Consider the following 20,518-nt stretch of genomic DNA (forward strand, 5'->3'; position numbering starts at 1 on the left):
CGCATTCAACAAGGGAACGACACCCGCAGGTGACGCCGTCAACGGCACAAGCCAGCACCATGCGCTGCTTTCACTAAGGTCCAAACCTAGTCGAAAATTCTGAACATCGTCGCGAGGACGTAGAGCGAATAAGGAGGAGATCACTGCAGTGCCTCCAACCTAAGTTGCACTATGAGCTAGCCCTAGCTAGACTCATTCGCAGGAAAAATGTGTTGGCTGGCAGGCTCCGGCCAGACCCAGGTCTAGACATCCATGAACCTAGATTGGCGGCAACATGACGTCCACCATCCCCAACGCGCGAGCGCACCTGCACAAGCACGACCAAATTGCTCGGAGGGATAACAGACCGCAGCCGCCGGTACTGATCCAGCCCAAGGACCTCGTCCCAGATAGCTAGCCAGGACGTCGCCCCAGCGACTCCAGAACGTCTCCCGCAGCGATGAAGGACTACCGGAGTCCGCAGAAATACAGAGCCCGATAGCCTCGAATGGCGAGGGTCAGGTCCGGGGCCAGAACCAACCCGAATGCAACCAGCGAGAGGCAGCGGAGGTGGCGCACCGGGCACACAGCCGAGCACCCCTGGCAACCCACAGATCGAGAGGATCCCACCGAACCCTGCCGGGCCCAAATCTGGGTCCACAAGCGCAGATCCGGCCGAGCCGCCAGCCCAAAGCCGTCGGCGGCCAGAGCACCGTCGGGAGCCAACGGTCTGCATCCGGACCCCCTGCCGTCAGGCGAGGCCACGACGTGGCCAGGGCCAGCATCGCCGGACCGCTCCACCGCACGGAAGGACGCCGCCTCGTCGGGCCCGGAAGTCGCGTGGGAGGAGGAAACCGCCGCTGGCACCGCGCAGGCTTTGCCCGGCGGCTCGCACCGGCAACGGCGACGGGGGAGGGAAGCTTCTAGGGAGGGCGAGACCGGAGGGGGGAGGGCCACTCCGGCCGCTCATGTGGAAGCGACGGGAGCGGGAGCCAAAACTCCTGTCCGCCCGATGTGACTGTCCACGATATTAAGATTCAACCAATCTCATATTCTTCTCATGATATTATACTTTCCCAAGATTCGATTATTGGTATCATCATACCTAATTCAATCTCGACGCCTCACAAATGTGACGTCTCGGCTGAAGTGCGGCCGGGTGTCGATGAAACCACGGGTCCACGCGCAAACGCCGCCGTAAATGCGACGCCTCGGCTACTATGCGGCTGGTTGGCACCCCCATTAGTATGCCCTCCACCGCCATGGCATTATCCTCTACTCTTCACCGCCGCCGCGCTATCCTCTCCTCTCCACCACAACAATGCCGCGGCGGCTGCATACGACGTATTCGATGCTTGACCGTAACGGCCGCACGCCGCCATCGGCGCCGCAACCACCACTGCAGCCATAACCCGACGCTGACATCGACTTCAACTCCGACGACCCTGGTGACTCACTGTTCGACGAGTGGGACGAGGCGTTCATAGTAGACGCAGAAGCTGAGGCGACGAAGTGGGTTGAGCAGCAACAGGTCCCCGGTGACCCGGAGCAGGCAGCGATCCTGGCCTCCTTCAACGCGCAACGCTTCCGGAGACTGAAGGAGGAGGAGCGGGAGTTCTTCAACGCCGCTAACTTCGACCACGTCATCGAGATCTTGCGCCAGCGGGCGGCCACAGAGGAGGTGGGACGTCTCCTCATGGCGGCGGAGTGACAAAAGCTCCTTGTGCTCAACGCTCAGCGTCAGGCCGAGGCGGCCGCCCGCGAGCAAGCGAGGCTCGCCCAGAACGAGGCATCTCGCCGATGGCTGGCAACGCTGAGGGGGCAACACCGCCGGCAAGCTCCAGCATCGCCGACGGCCATGCTCCACAGCCAGATGCGCAAAGCAAGGGCAGAGAGGTGGGCACGGACGCAGGCGGTAAAGGGGAAAAACGACGCCGAGGTAGGCCCGTCGCACGCCCCAACCAACGGCTAGTAGATTAGGGTTCGAAGTTTAAGTTTTATTTAGTTTAAATTCGAATCACTTTTGTATAAAACTAGTCAATATATCGTATAAATTTTGCTTTTTAAGTGTTATTTACATATGAATTTCTATTGAGGGTTGACGTATGGGGAGCGCCGGTGTGAGAACATCATCCGCCGGTGTGAGAACATCATCTCCAAATGAAGCCAGCGCCTATTTGGGGCATCGGTGGAGATGCTCTAACACCACAAAATTCTAAAACACTGCTTTTTTAGCACCCTAGTGAAAAATTAATACCGTGAGTAGGTAGCATCCTGCTCCAAATACATGAATCAGTTCCTTACACCACACCTCCTCTGCAGTACCCACGTGAGAAAATTGAGTTGCATGTCGCTATGAGAGGAGAGACTAGAGAGAGGGGGGTCTAGCTGTGCTCTGAAAAAGGCTAGGCAGCTGCGCGCGTGTACTCTTAAGGGACCAGTGCACAGATCGGTGGTGAGCGCGCGAGGCGAGCGCCACCGGTCGCCCGAACACAAGCATTTTCCATATAACAACATGTATAAATCAACAGTCTAGAATAACATATACTGCTTCTGATAACCAACGTCCAAAGCTAACATATAAATCCCGGCGTAATCCTGAGAATCAGGTGTCCCATATCATGACGACAGCGATGACACCGACGCCGAACACGACGGCGAGCCACCGTCCAAGAGGCGTGTCGGCGGCGACGGGCCTCTGAGGCTTGTACCCCTTGGAGAGGAGGTGGTTGACGGAGACGTAGATGAAGATGCCCGTGGCAAGGCCCATGGAGATGGCGAAGACCCAGTCCGCCACCTTGCCCTGCGTGGTCGCGTCGATGACGATGCCGATGCCGACGCCGATGGGGCTGGAGATGGCGAAGGCGAATGCGTAGGCGATGCAGGAGAAGAGGGGGCGGTTGGGAAGCATCCGGAGCAGGGCGATGCCCATGGCGATCGCCGCGAAGATCTTATGCAGGCTGACCGTCCAGAGCGCCTTCCATGCGTCGGCTTTCGTCTCTGCAGGTAGGTTTTGACAAACGCAAGCCGTATCAAGCTGCAAGTTAATTTGTTCAGCTATGCAGGAGGCAAGATCCAAAACTACAGAATTACGACTGATCTAGAATCGCTCAAAGACACTTCAAGCCTGCCCTATTCCACTGCAAATCGCACTTATCTGTTCAATAACTGGAATCAAAAGGGGTGAATTCAGCCATTCATACTCTAATTTTCCTTATTTCTGTCAGGTTGTTTTCTTTTTAAAAAATTCAGTGGCTTCTGTAGTGGTAATTGAAGTGGACGTCAATGGACGCGCGAGGCAGCTATTCAAATGCTGGAACAGGTAAAAGTATGCATGCCACTGACTACGGAATTCTTGCATAAGACACTAGCAAAGAACCAACACATGTCAGTTTCAGAGTTGATTAGTTTCTGCAAACATCTACGCTAGTAGTGATGATATATTGTACAAAAATAATTAAGGCCGAGACTGAATAAGACATTTATTCAGAAAAGGCTGTCTTTGTGACTGTCTCTTACCGGCGACTCCGATGGCGATGCCTTCGAAGACGGAGTGGAAACAGAGAGCCGCGATGAGGAGTATGCTGTCGCCGAGGGTGCTGGCATTGCGCAGCATGGATGCCGCGGAGTGATCGCCGTGTGCGTCCTGTGTGACACCACAAAGTTACATACAGGAGGAAATAAACACAGAGCTATTTGGTAGTCTGACTGTCATAATAAACATCAAAGATAGACCCTTTTTTAAAAAATCGAAAAATGGTATTTCAAAGTTTTAGAAAAATTTGAAATAATTCATGCAAACACATATTACCTTGATATTTATTTGTGTAAATTTTCGACGCGAAAAACAACCGTATATGGTCTACCCACAAAAAAATGGAAATTTGTATTTCTTTGAACAGTAACTCTAATCATTAGTATTATTCTGAAATTTTGTTATTTTTGTGTAGGCTACATACCATCAAATTTTGCTTCAAAAATTTGCACAAGTATCAACATAATATGTACATACACAATTTTTTTTTAATTTTTTTTGAAACTTCGAAATACTAGCACTTTTTTTTAAAAAAAGGGGTCCGCCTAGACCAGGTTCCACTTTCATCGTAGACCGAGTCAAATAATGGTTTCAGAGGGACTGTAGGTAGTGTAGTGTAGTGCTGTGCTGTACTTACAGCAGCTTGTGTTTCGGAGCCGTTGCCACTGGGGCTGCTCAGCTTGCCCTCCTCCAGCGCTCCTGGAAAATAGTACAAACGGATTCTGGAAATTTAGAACATCAAGTATGTATATCCAAACCGAAGACAAAGCACCTTCCGACAATAACTAAGATCATCAGGTATACCCTGATCAGGTTCTTTGAACGGCTATATGCATCTTAGCTATACAGAGATCAGGTGTAATTACTTTTTATGAGTAATAAAACGTCCATTATGAAAAAAATACCCTCATCGGGTACTATTGGCAGTATAGTATTACTCCAATGGAGAAACCATGATCTGTTCTACTCGTGGACCCTGATTCTGCTCGCGCTGGTGCAAACAGAAACAGAGGACAGCTACGACTGCCAATTGCGTAATAAGAGCATCTCCAGCCGCGTTCTCCAAACCGTCTCCCAAACCGCGTCGGATTGAGCGGGGAGCGACGTCCCCCAAACAAAATTTCGCAAATTTTAAACTTAACTAGATTCGATTAGATTCGTCCAAACTTACATAGATTCGAACGAAATTTGACTAACTTTAAACTAAACCTAATCTAGAACCACTTGCGGCGGCCGGAGGCGTCGTAGTACTCGCTGGAAGTTGTACATGTCGTCGGTGACGACCTCCTGCTTGACGCGCTCGTCGACGGGCTCGTCCTTCACCAAGCCGCTTGGTCCTGCCTCGCCGTCGTCGGTGAGGTCCACCAGCGGCTTGCCGGAGTCGCAGATGGACATGGCGATCGCCGCGTCCAGGTCGCCCCTCCAGGCGTCCTTGTCTTTCATGGACGCCAAGAACGCCGCCCGCAGCCCTAGGTAGTCCTCGGGGTCGTCGCTGCTGGCGATGAGCCGCTGCTGCCGCTCGTACTCCGCCAGCAGCGCCGCCTGCGACGCTTCCTTCGGCTCCTCCTTCACCTCCGGCTTCGGGATGAGGAGGGCGCCGCCGCGCCTCCCTTGCTGCCGCTGCCGCCACGCCTCGTGTTGACGGGCGTCGCCGGCTCCTCCTTCACCTCCCGTTTGGGAACGGTGTACGGCGCCGACCGGTAAGACGAGGACGGCGTCGATCGCGCCGGTCCCGAGGAAGAAGAGTGCGAGGAGGACGAGTACGTCGTCCTCCTCGGCTGCCATTGAGGAGACGGCGGCGGCGACGACGGCATCTCCAGCCTTGGAGCGCCGTTGCGGATGCCGCGGATGACGTTGTCGAGGGTGCGCCCCGGAAAGCCCCAGAACAGGGCGCGGCCGTCCTTGTTCCAGCTATTGGGGCCGCCGACGAGGTTGTCGGTGCTGTGCATCTCGATGTCGTACTTCGCCTTGAAGTACGTCGTCCACCAGGCGTCGTTGTTGTCGACCGCCCACGTCGGATCCAACCGCTCCTGGGCGGTGAGTTGAGCCCGACGGGCCTTGACGGCGTCCCACCATTGCTCCGTGCGCGGCTTCGGCGGCGGCGGAACGCCAATGCCGTTCACGGCCATCTTCCAGCCGCCGCTGCTTGGTAGCCGCATGTCCGGCGGGACTGGATACCGGGCGTGGTACAGCGCCCACGCCTCCGCCACGGTGAGGCTGCCGCGGCCGGGCCGTCCGCCGCGGCGATCTTGCGGGAGGACGAGCTCGACATTTTTTGAGCGGCGAGGAGAAGATTTGGGAGGGGGGAGGCGGCGGCGACGAGAAGGATTATGAGCGGCGAGAACTGCAGGGCGTCTTAAAACAGCGGCGGCAGCGGATGGTTGCACACAATAACTCTGGCGCGGACGGCCACGCGGCCATGCACGACGAGACGCGTCCCTGCGTCGCCTGGAAAAACAGGGACGCCATTAACGTCGCTTGACCAAAGGTAGGCGACGGGGTTTTATCCTTCCTGTGCCGCTGACGGTCGGGCCCGCGCCTCCTCGCATCGCTTTTCGTTGTGTCCGGCGTCCCCGGTGCGTCCCCTGTGGGACGGGGACGGGCTCGGGGCGCCGGACACCGTATCGGGCCGCGCCGGACAAAAGAGGGCTTTGGGGGACGCGGCTGGAACGCATTTTCTGTCCGGCGCGCCCCAAATCCCTTTGGGGGACGGTTTGGGGGACGCGGCTGGAGATGCTCTAATGAAACAAACTGCCAATTGCGCAAATCCTAAAATAGGAAACAAACAAATTTGCAGTACTAAGAAATCCGCATTTAACCCAACGCCGTGCTGTGCTGCCACCTTTACACCGCCAGCTGGTACTGCGGCCGGCCGGCCGTCGAGAATACTGATGCAGAGGAGATCCAGACATGTGACTTGCTTACCTGCAACGGTGGCGGCGGGCTTTGTCCGGCCGCGCGCGACGACGAAGGAGATGGCGCACTCGGCGAGCATGGTGAGGACGTATCCGGCGCAGGCGAGCATGAAGGCGAACGGGTAGGCCTTGTCCGGGACGAGGTCGCCAAAGGTCTCGTTGGCGTCGCTGAGGAAGTGCATCATGGCGGTCCCGAGGAAGACCCCTCCGGCGAACTGCGTGCCCAGCACCAGGAACGCCTCGTTCCACCGCATGAAGTAGGGGGACACGCCGCCGGCCATCGTGCCGACGAACACCACCGTCAGGCACCACAGCTTCGCAACCACCAGCCCCGGCGCCCGCAGGTCCGGCTTCTTGCCGCCCCCGTCCGCGTCCGCGTCGCCGTCCTTGGTGCCGCCATGGGCCCACGCGGTGGTCGCGACGGCGCAGAGCCACAGGACGATGAGGGAGCTGATCGCCGGGGCCATGAGTGCCGCTGCCTCGGTGGTGTGGCGTGTTGGGGAAACGGCGGAATGGTGGCGGAGGCGGAGCAGAGGAGGGAGAGGGGATTTATACGGGGGCGGGCGGCGAGTTTGGAACGAGGCTGACGTTCGGGCAGACGATGATTGGCGAAGTGGACTCGAGAGACAGACCATACTCAGAGCATCCCCACCCGTTTGGGCTCCCCAGTCCGAAATCCGGCGTTATTTAGCGCCGGATGGATGTAGTTTTTGGTCTGGGAAGGCCCATTTTTCCAGCCGCGAGCCCATGGACGCGCACCCACCGCGTGCATAGCGACGGCGCAGTCACCGGGAAGGGCAATCGTCGGAGTTCCCTCGATGCATTGAACCGTCGCGAAGTGGTCTGGAGAGCCGAAACGACTCGTCGGGAACGGTCGAAGTGGCCTCGATGCGAGAACCGCCGTAATGGAGCACGAACTCCGCGGAAGAGCAACCGCCGCTCTCGTCGTCGGGATACCTACATATACGGTTTCCGACGGCCGACGCCATTCATCTGTTCTCTCGTCACCATCCTCCGTCAACCATGAGCGATCTCTCTTGGCCATCGGACACCGACAGCGAGGGGAAGCCGCCTGGATGGCGCCATTGGTGGGATCCAGCTGCATCGTCCAGCAGCGACGATTCCCCCCCGCCGGCCAGCGAGGACGAATGGGATGACGACGAGGAGGAGGACGAAGAGGCCGAGGAGCAGGCCGAGGAGCATGCCGAGGAAGAGGCCGAGGAAAAGGAGGAGGAAGAGGCCGAGGAGAAGGAGGAGGACGACGAAGAGGCTGAGGACACTGACGAGGAGGAGGACTCAACTTCCTCCGACGAGGAGGTGACGAGCCGGAAGCGTCGCCGCGACGACGATGAGGCGGGGCCACGTAGGAAGAAGAAGTAGTTTAAGTTTGAAAGTTTTTGTATGTAATTTTTATGTTTATTCGAATTATATTCGAAATATATATAATCTATCTATGTTGCACCACTTGAGATTTCAAAGCTTTCGTTCTACGAGGGTATTGCCGTAGATCGGGAAGACGAGGGTATTGCCGTAGATCGGAGGCCATTGTCGCCGACAAGTTGGGGCCACGCGCGCTTTCGTTTCGTCCGGAGTCCCCGAGCGCTCCCGGGGGGGCCGGGGATGGCGTGGGATCGCCGGATGAATTTAGGCCCAAATCCGGACGAAAACGAGGAACCGGGGGCGCGACTGGGCCGAATTTCGCCGTCCGGATGGAAAAAACGCTCGCCAGGGGCCTGTTCGGGGGGACGAGTGGAGATGCTCTCAGTACTCACACATCATTCAGTTGCACGCTCTCGCAGGCAGGTGGGGTCAGCATTTCGTCCGGAACGAGTTATTACTGTGGGCGGTGTGTCAAACCAGCCGAGTATTACCGGACAAGCGGAGAGGGAAAAGTGGCAGACGATGATTGGTCGCTTGAATTTTGACAGGTTATTAGAGCATCTTCACCGGTGCTCCTAATTCCTAAATAGGCAGGGCGTCCCGCACTGCTGTATAGGGGCAATGATTATGTTGTGTAAGATTACACAGACGTTCATCACCTCCCACATCTGAGACTCAGATCAAGTGAGAGCAGGGTAACTGATAATAGCGAAACGCTGCTGAAGCACTCTAAAAGCACGCTCAACATCCTTGCAAGCTGCTTCTTGACATGTTGCAAAATAAGCGTCCATCTTCGAACCTGGAGAAGTAAATTGTCTTCACAAATGTTGATGAGGACATCCCTACCTCACTACTACCTCCGTCATTACCAACTGAAGATGAACCTGCTGTGAAGCTCAAGTCCAATGAAGTTCGGATTGGACCTATTACAAGGGCTCGTGCGAAGCTACTTAAACCACGGGTGAACTTGTTCCTAAACGATACTTTGATTGATCAGAACTTTATACTACCTAAGTCCCATTACTTATGTATCATCAGGTATGAAGAGGAGACAAGCATCGCACGAGGAGGAGAGGAGCAGCTGGACATGGAGCTGGACAAGGAGCTGGACATGAAGAAATCTCATGGACGCGCGAGGGAGGAGCGGGAGGCATGCGCGAGAGAAGAAGACGAAGTCCAGGCCGGCCCAGCACCCGGTCAGACCGGCCGCCACGCCGGCGCGCCCGGTCCCTGGCTCGGTCCGACCGGGCGGCAGGCCGGATCCACCCCGACGCCAACCGGGCGCCACGCTGATGCCAACCGGATGGGTTACTGTGCCACAATTCCCGATCCCGGTTGGAACCCGGTCCCTGGCCCGGTTTGAACCAGCCAGCCCGGTCCCAGGCCCGGTCGACCGGCCTCCAGACCGGTCGTGTCCGAGTCTGTCTCGACCAGATCTATTCTAGGTCGGTTATTCTTGTATCTATTCGACCAGAAGTCGTCCCGGACGCCTATATAAGTGCCCAGGACGCCCCTAGCTGTTTTAGACCACGTTTAAGATAAACCCTAGTTCTTAGTTGTTTGCTTTAGCAAAACTATTGAATCCCTACACCATATTGCTTGATATTGTGTAGATCTGAAAGTCTTGTGTGATCTGCTGTTCCATTGGGAATTAGAAGGTTGCAAATTACCGTTTCGTGGTCGGCGGCTACGTGCGCAAGTGTGTGGAGTTGCGAATATCTTGCAGGGTTGAGAACTGTTGCATTGGCAACAGGGACCAATCGAGAGATCTCGTTGCGTCATACAAGTTATCATCCACTACATCGTCGTGTTCCTCCGCTGCTATCACCCTGTGATCATCATCACCACCGTTGCTTACTGAGAAGATCGGGCCACTCCTTATCATCTTGGTATCAGATTTCAGCGTTTTCTCGGTAAGCCATCCACAATCCACCCCATAGTTGAGTTGTGAGTGTTTCCTATCGAGAAAAAGCCATAAAAAAGTTAGGGTTAGGGTTAGGGTTTGCCATAGCCTTAGATTGCACTAATTTCGTGTTTTAGTTGCTTTTCGTAGTTGTTTTTGCGTATCTTTTTCTTCCATCTAGTATTGTTAGGGTTTGAGTTTCCGCCATCATCTAGTGTCAGTTTTTGTTACTCTGAGTCCTCATAGCGTACAGTGTGCTTGTCCCAACCATAGACACAACCTTTCGATATACGTGACTAGGAACTTCCCCATAAGAGACTAGTTTTACCGCTCGACAGGCTGCTCATTAAGGTTTTGGTGCTTTGCAATTTCTGTTGGCCGTGTTATCAAGGAGTTGTGTAAAAAAAATGCAAATAAAAAAGAAGCAAAAAGAGCTACATAGCTACGTGTGATACAAAAGAAAATCAAAAAAAAAGAAACGTGAAGTGCTAGTAGAATCAAGTGAAGGCCTAAGTTTTCTTTAACTGCACGTGTGGTTGAGCAATCTTGTGCCTGTCCCGTTGAGCTTTGCTAGCGTCTCTCGAGTGCATTACAACTTTTTCCGACATATAGTTGCATTGCCCGATTATATCGCCTTGTGTGAGTATCTTTGGTTGTCTACGGTCAGCGCTAGAGCTTGTTATTGGTGCAAATAGGTAGCCTACCTACAGCCCCACATATATCCTGCTTTGCCGTGTGATTTGTTCTTATACCCTTGATATTCGCTTCACTACATTCGTGCACTAGTTTTTACTACAAGTGGTAAGCAACACTAATTTACTTTGGAACGGTAAGATCTCCTTTTCTTATCAGTTTTTGAGTGAGTTGTGAGAGTACCACCATATATTTTTGATTTAGTGCACTAATCTACTAACGATGTCTGCTAGTGATCAAAAACTTGTTAACCAGGAAAACAAGAGTTCTGCAGACCTCATCACATGGAGGGAGTATGAGGCTCTTCATAATAAGATGCAACGTGAATTCCGCGCTCAGGATGATGAGCTTAAAGGGACGGTCCAAGAGATCTCCCAGAAGCTGGATACTACATGTGAGACCATCACTACGATGAAAGATCAAATGACGGATATACAGCGCAGTCTTGTTGATTTGCGCTTAGCTGTTGAGAATTTGACCGCCCAACAACAACAAGAAGATGACGAAGATCCTGAGCTTCAAGATGATGCACACAATGCTCGTGGTGCGCCACGTGGTAATCGTCCTCGAGGATGGGCTCCACTTGGCCGCAATGGTCGTGGACATGATGAGGAAGATGGATTGGGTAAGCCCAAGTTTTCTATACCCAAGTTTGAAGGAGGTGCTGATGTTGAAGAATACCTCACTTGGGAGCTCAAGATTGAGAAGTTATGGAGTTTGCATCCGCATTACACCGAAGATAGGAAGATCAAGCTTGCTTCTTCGAATTTGATGGTTATGCTTTGCGTTGGTGGGATGCTTTTGTTCGTAACCGAGACGAGGATGGTGAGCAACCTATACGCACATGGCGTGCTATGAAGGAGGCGATGACTTCTCGCTTTGTGCCTACAAATTACTTGCGGAATATATTTGATAAGTTGACCCTGTTGAGACAAGGTGTGAAGACTGTGGATGAATACTACATGGAGATGGAGATGCTTATGCAGCATGGCCGTGTCCGTGAGTCTCTTGAGATGACAATGCAGCGTTTTCTGAACGGCTTGAAGTATGATATCAAAGGCATTGTTCGTCACTACAGTTACACCAATATGAACCAGTTGTTACATCATGCAAGAGAAGCTGAATCACAATTGGCTGACGAATCAAAGGTTAAAGGTCGAGCTACAGGAGCTGGGCGCTTCACACCCCGCGCGGCCCCATCTACGGCGCCGGTGCCCTCGACGCGCTCCGCACCCTACTCTACTCCGCCTAGCAAGTCGGTCTCCAATGTGCCTAACACAAAGAAGTCCGAATCTGCTGCAAGTACGAGTGGCTATAACATGTCTATTGCGCGTAATCGTGATATGGCTTGTCATACATGTGGAGGCAAAGGTCACTTCAAGAGAGATTGTCATAACCGTAAAGTCATGATTATCAATGAGGACAATGAGTATGAGACTGGAGATGATGTTGATCCTAATGCTCCAGAAGATGAGGACTATGACACTGATGGTGAAGATGCTTATCCCTCTGAAGCTCGCACCATTGTTGTGTCGCAGTGTGCTCTTAATGTGTTGCCTAGTGCATCTACTCAGTGCTGCAATTTGTTCCAAACAAAGGCTTTAGGTTGTCCTGACAAGGCTTGCAAGGTCATTATTGATGGCGGGAGTTGCCGCAATTTAGCAAGCAAGGAGTTATGTACCAAGCTGAAGCTGAAGTATCTACCGCACCCGCATCCATACTATACCACATTGGTTGAGCGACAATGGTGAGATGAAGGTAAACCACATGGTGCGTTTTCAATTTGCGATTGGACCGTATAAGGATGCCATTGATTTTGATGTGGTTCCTATGACGGTGTGTCACCTACTATTGGGACGGCGTTAGCTCTATGACCGTTCTGTGCAACAAAATGGCCGTGCCAATACATATCACTTGGAGTTCAAGGGCAAGAAAATCAATCTACAGCCTATGTCACCGCAGCAAATAGTCAATGAATCTCGTCAGAAAGTTGAAGTAAACTTGGAGGATGCTTCTTTAGATAGGCGAGAGAATTGTAATGTCGTGAGTGATATAACGAAAAGTGAGAGAGTGAATTCCTTAGTCTCATTAGCCACCAAAGAAGACATGAGAGAATTTAGCGAGGATCCTACAGCCATGCCTCTTGTGCTCTTGTACAAGAGTACGGTTTTGGTTTCTAACGACATGACCCCTCTTCCTCTTGGTGTTTCTAATGTTTTGCAGGAATTTGGCGACGTGTTTCCGGATGAGGTACTGATACGTCCAAAACGTATCTACTTTCCCGAACACTTTTGCTATTGTTTTGCCTCTAATTTGTGTATTTTGGATGCAACTAACACAGACTAACGCTGTTTTTAGCAGAACTGTTCTGGTGTCTCGTTTTTGTGCAGAAATCCAACTTTCAGGAAAAACCTCGGAATTTATGCGAAGGCCCTATTTTCCCGGAAGACTCACGGAGCCGGAAGGGCAAGTCGGGTGGAGGCCCGAGGGCCCCACACCCTAGGGCGGCGCGGCCCAGGAGGGGGGCGCGCGGCCCTAGCGTGTGGCCCCCTCGGCCGGCCTCCGACGCCCTCCTTCGGACTACTTATCGCCTTCGACCTAAAAACGCACGGGGAGGTCGAAGTCGCTAGAAACCCTCCAGAACGCCGCCACATCGCGAAACTCCGTCTCGAGAGCCAGAAGTCTCCGTTCTGGCACTCCGTCGGGACGGGGAATTGGAGGAGATCATCGCCATCATCACCACCGACGCCTCTCCATCGACCAGCCATGTTTCCCCCATCCATGTGTGAGTAATTCCCCCGCTGTAGGCTGAAGGGGATGGTAGGGATTGGATGAGATTGGTCGTGTAATAGTGTAAGATTGCTAGGGCATAGTGCCTAGTGTCCGTAATTGGTACTTTGATGATATTGTTGCAACTTGTTATGCTTAATGCTTGTCACTAGGGCCCGAGTGCCATGATCTCAGATCTGAACATGTTATTATTTCATCATGATATTCATTGTTTATGGTCTTACCTGCAAGTTGTATACACATGTCGCTGTCCGGAACCAATGGCCCCGAAGTGACAGAAATCGGGACAACCGGAGGGGATGGTAGTGATGTGAGGATCACATGTGTTCACGGAGTGTTAATGCTTTGCTCCGGTACTCTATTAAAAGGAGTACCTTAATATCCGAGTAGATTCCCTTGAGGCCCAGCTGCCACCGGCTGGTAGGACAAAAGATGTCGTGCAAGTTTCTCATTGCGAGCACGTACGACTATAATTGGAACACATGCCTATTGATTGCTTTGTACTTGGACACCGTTTTATTATTATCCGCAAATGCCCTGCTTGATTGTTACATGAGTTTCATTCATCCATGCAACGCCCGTTATCCGTCCCCGTGCCTACAGTATTTTAATTCTGCTGTTTACTATAATCACTACTCGCTGTCTCTCGTTACTCTGCTGCTGTTATTTCACTATCGCTATCGCTATAAAACTGTTACTATCGATAAACTCTTGCGAGCAAGTCTGTTTCCAGGTGCAGCTGAATTGACAACTCCGTTGTTAAGGCTTTCAAGTATTCTTTGTCTCCCCTTGTGTCGAATCAATAAATTGGGTTTTACTACCCACGAAGACTGCTGTGATCCCCTATACTTGTGGGTTATCAAGACCGTTTTCTGGTGCCGTTGCCGGGGAGCATAGCTTTATTTGGAAGTTCACTTGGATTGATATTGTTCGCTGCAAATTCTCCATCATGGGTAAAACTCGCGATCCTAAAGTCGCCATATTACCATCCACTACAAGAAAAGGTACAACTCTGAGTACCTCTGCTGCTCTTGATTCACCATCCGTGATTGATAAACTTGTTTCACCACCACATGCTTCACATGCTGGTACTTCTGCTGAATCTGAAAACTCTCATAATATTGATAATATTTCTGCTGTGCTTGATGATAGTGGTTCATTGGGATCCTTTCTAGATGCTACAATTGCTAGGTCTAGACAAATTGAAAATGCTACTCCTGATGCTACTACACCTGTTAGTTCACCTGAACTTGATTATTCTAGTGATGATCCTGATGAAGATTATGTGGAGCTTAATGATGATCTTATTAATAGATGCAATGCTACTGCTGATGCAAGTAAAATTAAAAAAATTCTCACACAATATACTGTTAGACATAAGTTATCTCCTGATCCTAAATTTGCCACATCTCCTATATGCATTAAGGATAAAGATTATGATTTTTCTCTTGATCTATCTCATATAGCTATTGTAGAGAAAACACCCTTTTGTGGTACTGAAAAAGAAAGTGTTGTAGAACACATGATTGAACTTTCTTCTATGAGTAGTTTGTTTTCTGATGATATCAAGATGCGTACTTACTTTGTCGCTAACATTTTTCTTTTCTCATTAAAGGATGATGCTAAAACTTGGTATAATAATTTGCCTCCTGGTTCTATTAAAAATCCAACTGATTTGCGTGATGTTTTCTTTCGAAAATACTTTCCTGCTAGTGCTCAACATATTGCTTTACAGAGAATTTATAGATTTGACCAGGGAGATGAAGAGAAATTGCCTGAGGCTTGGGCAAGATTTTGTTCTCTTACCAGAGCTCGACCTGGACATGATTTAGAAAAGAATGATTTACTTGATATATTTTATAGTGGACTAACCATTGAGTCTAGGGCATACCTAGATAGTTGTGCTGGTTGTGTTTTCAGGAAAAGAACTCCAGACGAAGCTGAAGAATTATTGGCTAAAATAGGCCGGAATCATGATGATTGGACTACGCCTGAACCAATTCCAACGCCAATATTGAAGAAGAGGGGTTTAATTAAATTGAATGATGAAGATATGAGGGAAGCCAAGAAGTCTCTCAAGGAGAAAGGTATTTAAATCTGAAGATGTGAAGAATCTACCTCCCATAGAAGATATATGTGAGATAATTCCCCCTTCATCCATGATTGAGGTAAATTCCCTTCAGCGCTTTACTAGGGAAGATATTCCGTATTCAAAACCTCCTGCTCAATGCTTAGATGAGTTTGATAATTATATTGTTAAGCAAGAAAATTTTAATATGAGAGTAGAGAATCATCTAATGGAAAATTCTCAAGCTATTAGCAATTTGCATGATATTGTGGAGAGAACCTCCAATGATGTTAAGATGCTTGTTAAACATTTTCAAATGGTTCAAACTCAAATTGATCAACTCACTAAAGTGCAAAATGACTTATTACAAAATAATTCTAAAGAGAAACATGCTTATGAAGTAACAACTAGAGGTGGTGTCTCTACCCAGGATCCTCTATATCCGGAAGGGCATCCCAAAAGAATTGAACAAGATTCTCAACGCATTGAACCTAGTGCTCCATCTAAGAAAAAGAAGAAGAAACATAAAAATGTTGTAGAATCCTCTGAACCTGTTAATGATCCTAATAGTATTTCTATTTCTGATGCTGAAACTGAAAGTGGTAATGAACATGATAATAATAATGGTAATGATAAGAATGATGTTTCTGATAAAGAAGAGGTTGAAGAGGAACCTGAAAAGCAAGATAAAAATAAAAAGTATACTAAAGAAGATTTTATTTCTAAGAAACATGGTAATGAAAGGGAGCCTTGGGTGCAAAAGCAAATGCCTTTTCCTGCTAAGAAACTAAAATCAAAGGAAGAAGAACACTATAATAAATTTTGTGATTGGATGAAACCTTTATTCTTGCAAATCCCTTTGATCGATGCTATTAAATTGCCTCCTTATTCAAAGTATATGAAAGATATTGTTACTAACAAAAGGAAAATCCCCAATGAGGAAATTTCCACTATGCTTGCTAATTACTCTTTCAATGGCAAAGTTCCAAAGAAGTTGGGCGACCCAGGTATACCTACTATTCCTTGTTCTATTAAGAATAATTATGTTAAAACTGCTATATGTGACTTGGGAGCCGGTGTTAGTGTTATGCCTTTTTCTCTTTATAAGAGACTTTACTTAGATAAGTTGATACCTACTGATATATCTTTGCAAATGGCTGATAAATCTACTGTTATTCCTGTTGGTATATGTGAGGATGTTCCTGTTCAAGTTACTAATAACTGCTTGATATTAACTGATTTTGTTGTGTTGGAAATGCCTGAAGATGATAATATGTCTATTATTCTTGGGAGACCTTTTCTTAACACCGCAGGGGCTGTTATTGATTGCAATAAAGGAAAGGTTACTTTCAATGTTGATGATAAGGAGCACACCATCTATTTCCCCAAGAGGGTTGAAAAAGCATGTGGAGTTAATACTATTTCTAATGTGAGAACTATCAAAGTGGGAACTATTGATTGTCCAATATATGAGCCTAAAGAAGAATATCAAACTCTTGTGATTGGATCCATATCAATACAATACAAGAAAATGGAAGGGAGTAGGCACCAACTCAACCAACAAGAATTGGAGGTGCAACAGGTCATGAGAGTTCACCGAGAAGAAGGAGTATACCCCGCTTACTACCCGTGCGTGGATTTTATGAGAAGTGCAGGGATCTTGCAGGATGTTCAAAGTTTAATCTCTCGTGCAGGGTTGGATGATTTTGTTGATGGTGAACCATGCCAATATGCAAAACTGACTATGTCAGTAGTGCAGGATTTTAAATTCAATTGGTCACGATCTAACCCCATGGTTCAGTACAAAATTTATAATAAAACTGTCAACTTGCCATTCAATGATTTTTGTGCAGCAATCAGAGTGCCGCAGTGGGGATCATGCGAGAAGATAAGGGGATCGCCGCAAGAGTTCTTGGACCTCTTCAAGATGATTTGTCATGGAAGAAGCTTCTCAGAGGATGGTGGTAAAATCAGTAGCATTCATCTCCCAGCTATTCGTTACTTTGCTTATTTCATCACCAAGTGCGTTCTAGCAAGAAAGAATGGAAGTAAAATATCTATCCAGGATCTAGCCTTTCTAGTCTGCTGCATTACAAGGTAATAGGACTTATAACTTGGGTGCTTTGATAGCCAACAGACTTGCTACTAACCGTGAGAAGGGAGGAATTTGTAGAGGTCTCATCGCCTCTCGCTTATTAGCTATGCATGATGTAGAACCTCACCATCTTGATATTCAGCTCCCCATAGAGAAACTTGACATAGTCTCCATGATTACGCATGAATTTGTTTCTGATTCGTCTAATTTGAGAAACCTGTCTTACAGAATAACATTTTACAAGAAATCTTGGAGAATAACTAAGAAAACTGAAAAATTAGTAGGATTGCCTGCACCTGCTCTGTTTAACCTTGATTCCAGGGAGGATTGGTCAGTCACGGAAGGTGAACTGAAGGCATACATAGAGAGAGATGGCCATCTTGCAAGAGACAACACGGATGAGGTCGAGGAACACCTTGACTCGTCATCAGATGCAGCAAGTCCTTCGCATCAACAAGTTGGGCATGAGGAGCCCCCACGTTTTTCTTCTGCATCGGTACCTTATTATGACTACGCCATGTATGATCCACCGGCGTGGAACCCAAACCCTCGCTGGGGTTGATCTCCACTTAGGCCAAAAGCCTAAGCTTGGGGGGAGGTATACCGGCATCACTCATTCTTTGCATATTATGGTTGCTGGATACTTGTACATACTTGTTTAGTTTCTTTGAGTGGTTTTCTAATGAGAGGGAGATGATATTTGGGGAAGTGCTGCCTGAAAACAGATTCTGGACTGTTACTAAAAAACTTCGTGCGCACAGCCAGAACGTTATTTTGAGCTGCCAATTTTTTTGCATGTTCCCCAGGTGTTATCTAACTTTCATTAGTTGAACACTTTTCGAGCTGAGCAACGGAAGATTTTTGTAAAAATCGATTTCTGTATCTGTTGTCGAGTTTTGGCAGATTTCTGCCATCTTGTTTTTCTGTGTTCTTTTAGTTTTCATTTTCTTATTCTTACTTTGTTTCTTTCCCAAAACACAAAAAGACCAAAAATATTTCTGTTGTTTCTCTTCACCATTTGTTTATTTTGGTTTCTTGCATTTATTTCGCTTTATTTTCTATTGCTAGTTTGCTATAAGAAAACCCAAAAAGATTTTGCTTTGTTTGCTTGTTTTCTTTTGTTCTTGTTTCCAAATTCGAAAACACCAAAAATATTTGTTGTTCTTCTTTGGTTTTGTAAAGTTCATTATGAGTTCAATGGTCTTCGCTGGCTGGAGCGTGGTTTTCATTTCATATTATCCAAGCTACACAAGTGAAAGGCAATAATGACGATATTCGACAATCTGATTGTGGTGAGAGGCTGGTATGAACTCTATTTGTTTTCATTTTTGTACATATACTCATCCATGTGAGCATGCTTAGTTGGTTCATGTGAGGTATATGTCATTTAAGAAAGTCTAGTAGTTCATGATCTCTCATGTTTAGCTCCAATTTAACAATATGAGTAGCATGTCATGGATGTTTGCTTGCATTGTTTTATTCATAGATAGGTATGATATTGTGGTATCCTCCTCTGAATAATTCGTTTGAATTAACTTGGCACATGCTCACGCATGCATATGACTGAACAAAAGTCAATTAAGCCTCGATGATTTACATTGCTTCCGAGTTCTGGTATCACTTTTATGCCTCTGTTAATTTATTTTGCCGCAAGCATGATTATGATAGTAACTGCTCTCTTGATTTGTCGCTCCCTAGTCTTTTGCTAGCCTTCACTTGTACTGAGCGGGAACGCTGCTCGTGCTTCCAAACACATGAAAACCAAGTTATTCCAGAGTGTCCACCATAAATACCTATGCATGGCATTTCAAACCATTCCAAGTAAATTCTCATGCGCTACCTTTAAACCTTCAAAATGCTTCTCAATTTGTGTTAATGTTTCATAGCTCATGAGGAAGTATGTGGTGTTTAACTTTCAAACTTGTCATTTACTCTTGACGGACTTTCATATGGACTAGTGGCACATCCGCTTATCCAATAATTTTGCAAAAAGAGCTGGCAATGGTGTTCCCAGCCCCAATTAATCAACTTTCACTAATAATTCTCTTCACATGTTTTGCTCCGATTCATCAGTAAGCAACTTAATTTTGTAAATAGACACTCCTCTATGGTATGTGATTGATGGAAGGCACCCGAGGATTCGGTTAGCCATGGTTTGTGTAAGCAAAGGTTGGGGGGAGTGTCACCCATAATAAAACTAAAATACGTGTGTAAACAAAAGAGAAGAGGGATGATCTACCTTGCTGGTAGAGATAACGTCCTTCATGGAAGCCGCTCTTGGAAGTCCGGTTGGCGAGGTAGCTGGTGTACCCATTACCATTCGTTGACAACAACAAACACCTCTCAAAACAATTTTACTCCTGTTTTAAAAATGAAAAGCTCTAGCGCATGTTAATCCCTGCTTCCCTCTGCGAAGGGTCAATCCTTTACTTTTATGTTGTGTCTCCATCCTTTCTTTGAGCACTTTCTTGAGAGCACAACTTGTCATTCTTAGTGTAATATGCTTGTCTCAAAATATGATTGATTGTGGTATAACTTTGATGCTTTTATCTTTGACAATCACTATTTCTAGTCTTTCTATGAACTTCAGAGGTGCCTGAGCATTTATGTTTTGCTGATCAAATATGGGCAAGCGAGATACCACTCTATCATACTCTTTTATGAACATTGCAATCCTGCTTATATACACTATTCATGATGCTCATTATTAATTGTTGGTACCTTTCCATGATTGACATAGCTATTAGATGCTCTTATTTGCATGTATCTTATTATGAACTGCCTAAGTGTTATCCATAGCATGAGAATATATACATCATATGAACAAATGTGTTCGTGAAAGTTCTTTTATCGCTCAGTTGTTAACTGAATTGCTTGAGGACAAGCAATAAGCTAAGCTTGGGGGAGTTGATACGTCCAAAACGTATCTACTTTCCCGAACACTTTTGCTATTGTTTTGCCTCTAATTTGTATATTTTGGATGCAACTAACACGGACTAACGTTGTTTTCAGCGAAGCTGTTCGGTGTCTCGTTTTTGTGCGGAAATCCAACTTTCGGGAAAAACCTCGGAATTTATGCGAAGGCCCTATTTTCCCGGAAGACTCACGGAGCCGGAAGGGCAAGTCGGGTGGAGGCCCGAGGGGCCCACACCCTAGGGCG

General features: G+C 48.1%; 1 protein-coding gene across 1 annotated transcript; it reads right to left on the reverse strand.

Annotated features, from left to right (window-relative positions):
• Window positions 1-2,541: 2,541 nt before the first annotated feature.
• Window positions 2,542-6,683, reverse strand: LOC124698575 (zinc transporter 2-like). Its single transcript, XM_047231061.1, has 4 exons — window positions 6,440-6,683; window positions 4,152-4,213; window positions 3,499-3,625; window positions 2,542-3,036 (listed from the first exon to the last, which is right to left on the reverse strand). The coding sequence occupies exons 1-4, from the start codon at window positions 6,681-6,683 to the stop codon at window positions 2,585-2,587; spliced, it is 885 nt and encodes a 294-aa protein (XP_047087017.1). The 3' UTR covers window positions 2,542-2,584.
• Between the last annotated feature and the right edge of the window lie 13,835 nt (window positions 6,684-20,518).

Source organism: Lolium rigidum, chromosome 3 (assembly GCF_022539505.1).
Source record: "Lolium rigidum isolate FL_2022 chromosome 3, APGP_CSIRO_Lrig_0.1, whole genome shotgun sequence".
Classification (NCBI taxonomy): Eukaryota; Viridiplantae; Streptophyta; class Magnoliopsida; order Poales; family Poaceae; genus Lolium; species Lolium rigidum.

What these genes read in the sequence shown, in the direction of transcription:
- LOC124698575 (XM_047231061.1), bottom strand. Translation starts at nt 6,683, where the DNA reads ATGCGGTGGAACGAGGCGTTCCTGGTGCTGGGCACGCAGTTCGCCGGA. An exon ending in GCCCGCCGCCACCGTTGCAG is followed by an intron (nt 4,214 to 6,439) that starts GTAAGCAAGTCA and finishes ACTATTTTCCAG; the next exon opens with GAGCGCTGGAGGAGGGCAAG. An exon ending in GCTCCGAAACACAAGCTGCT is followed by an intron (nt 3,626 to 4,151) that starts GTAAGTACAGCA and finishes GGTGTCACACAG; the next exon opens with GACGCACACGGCGATCACTC.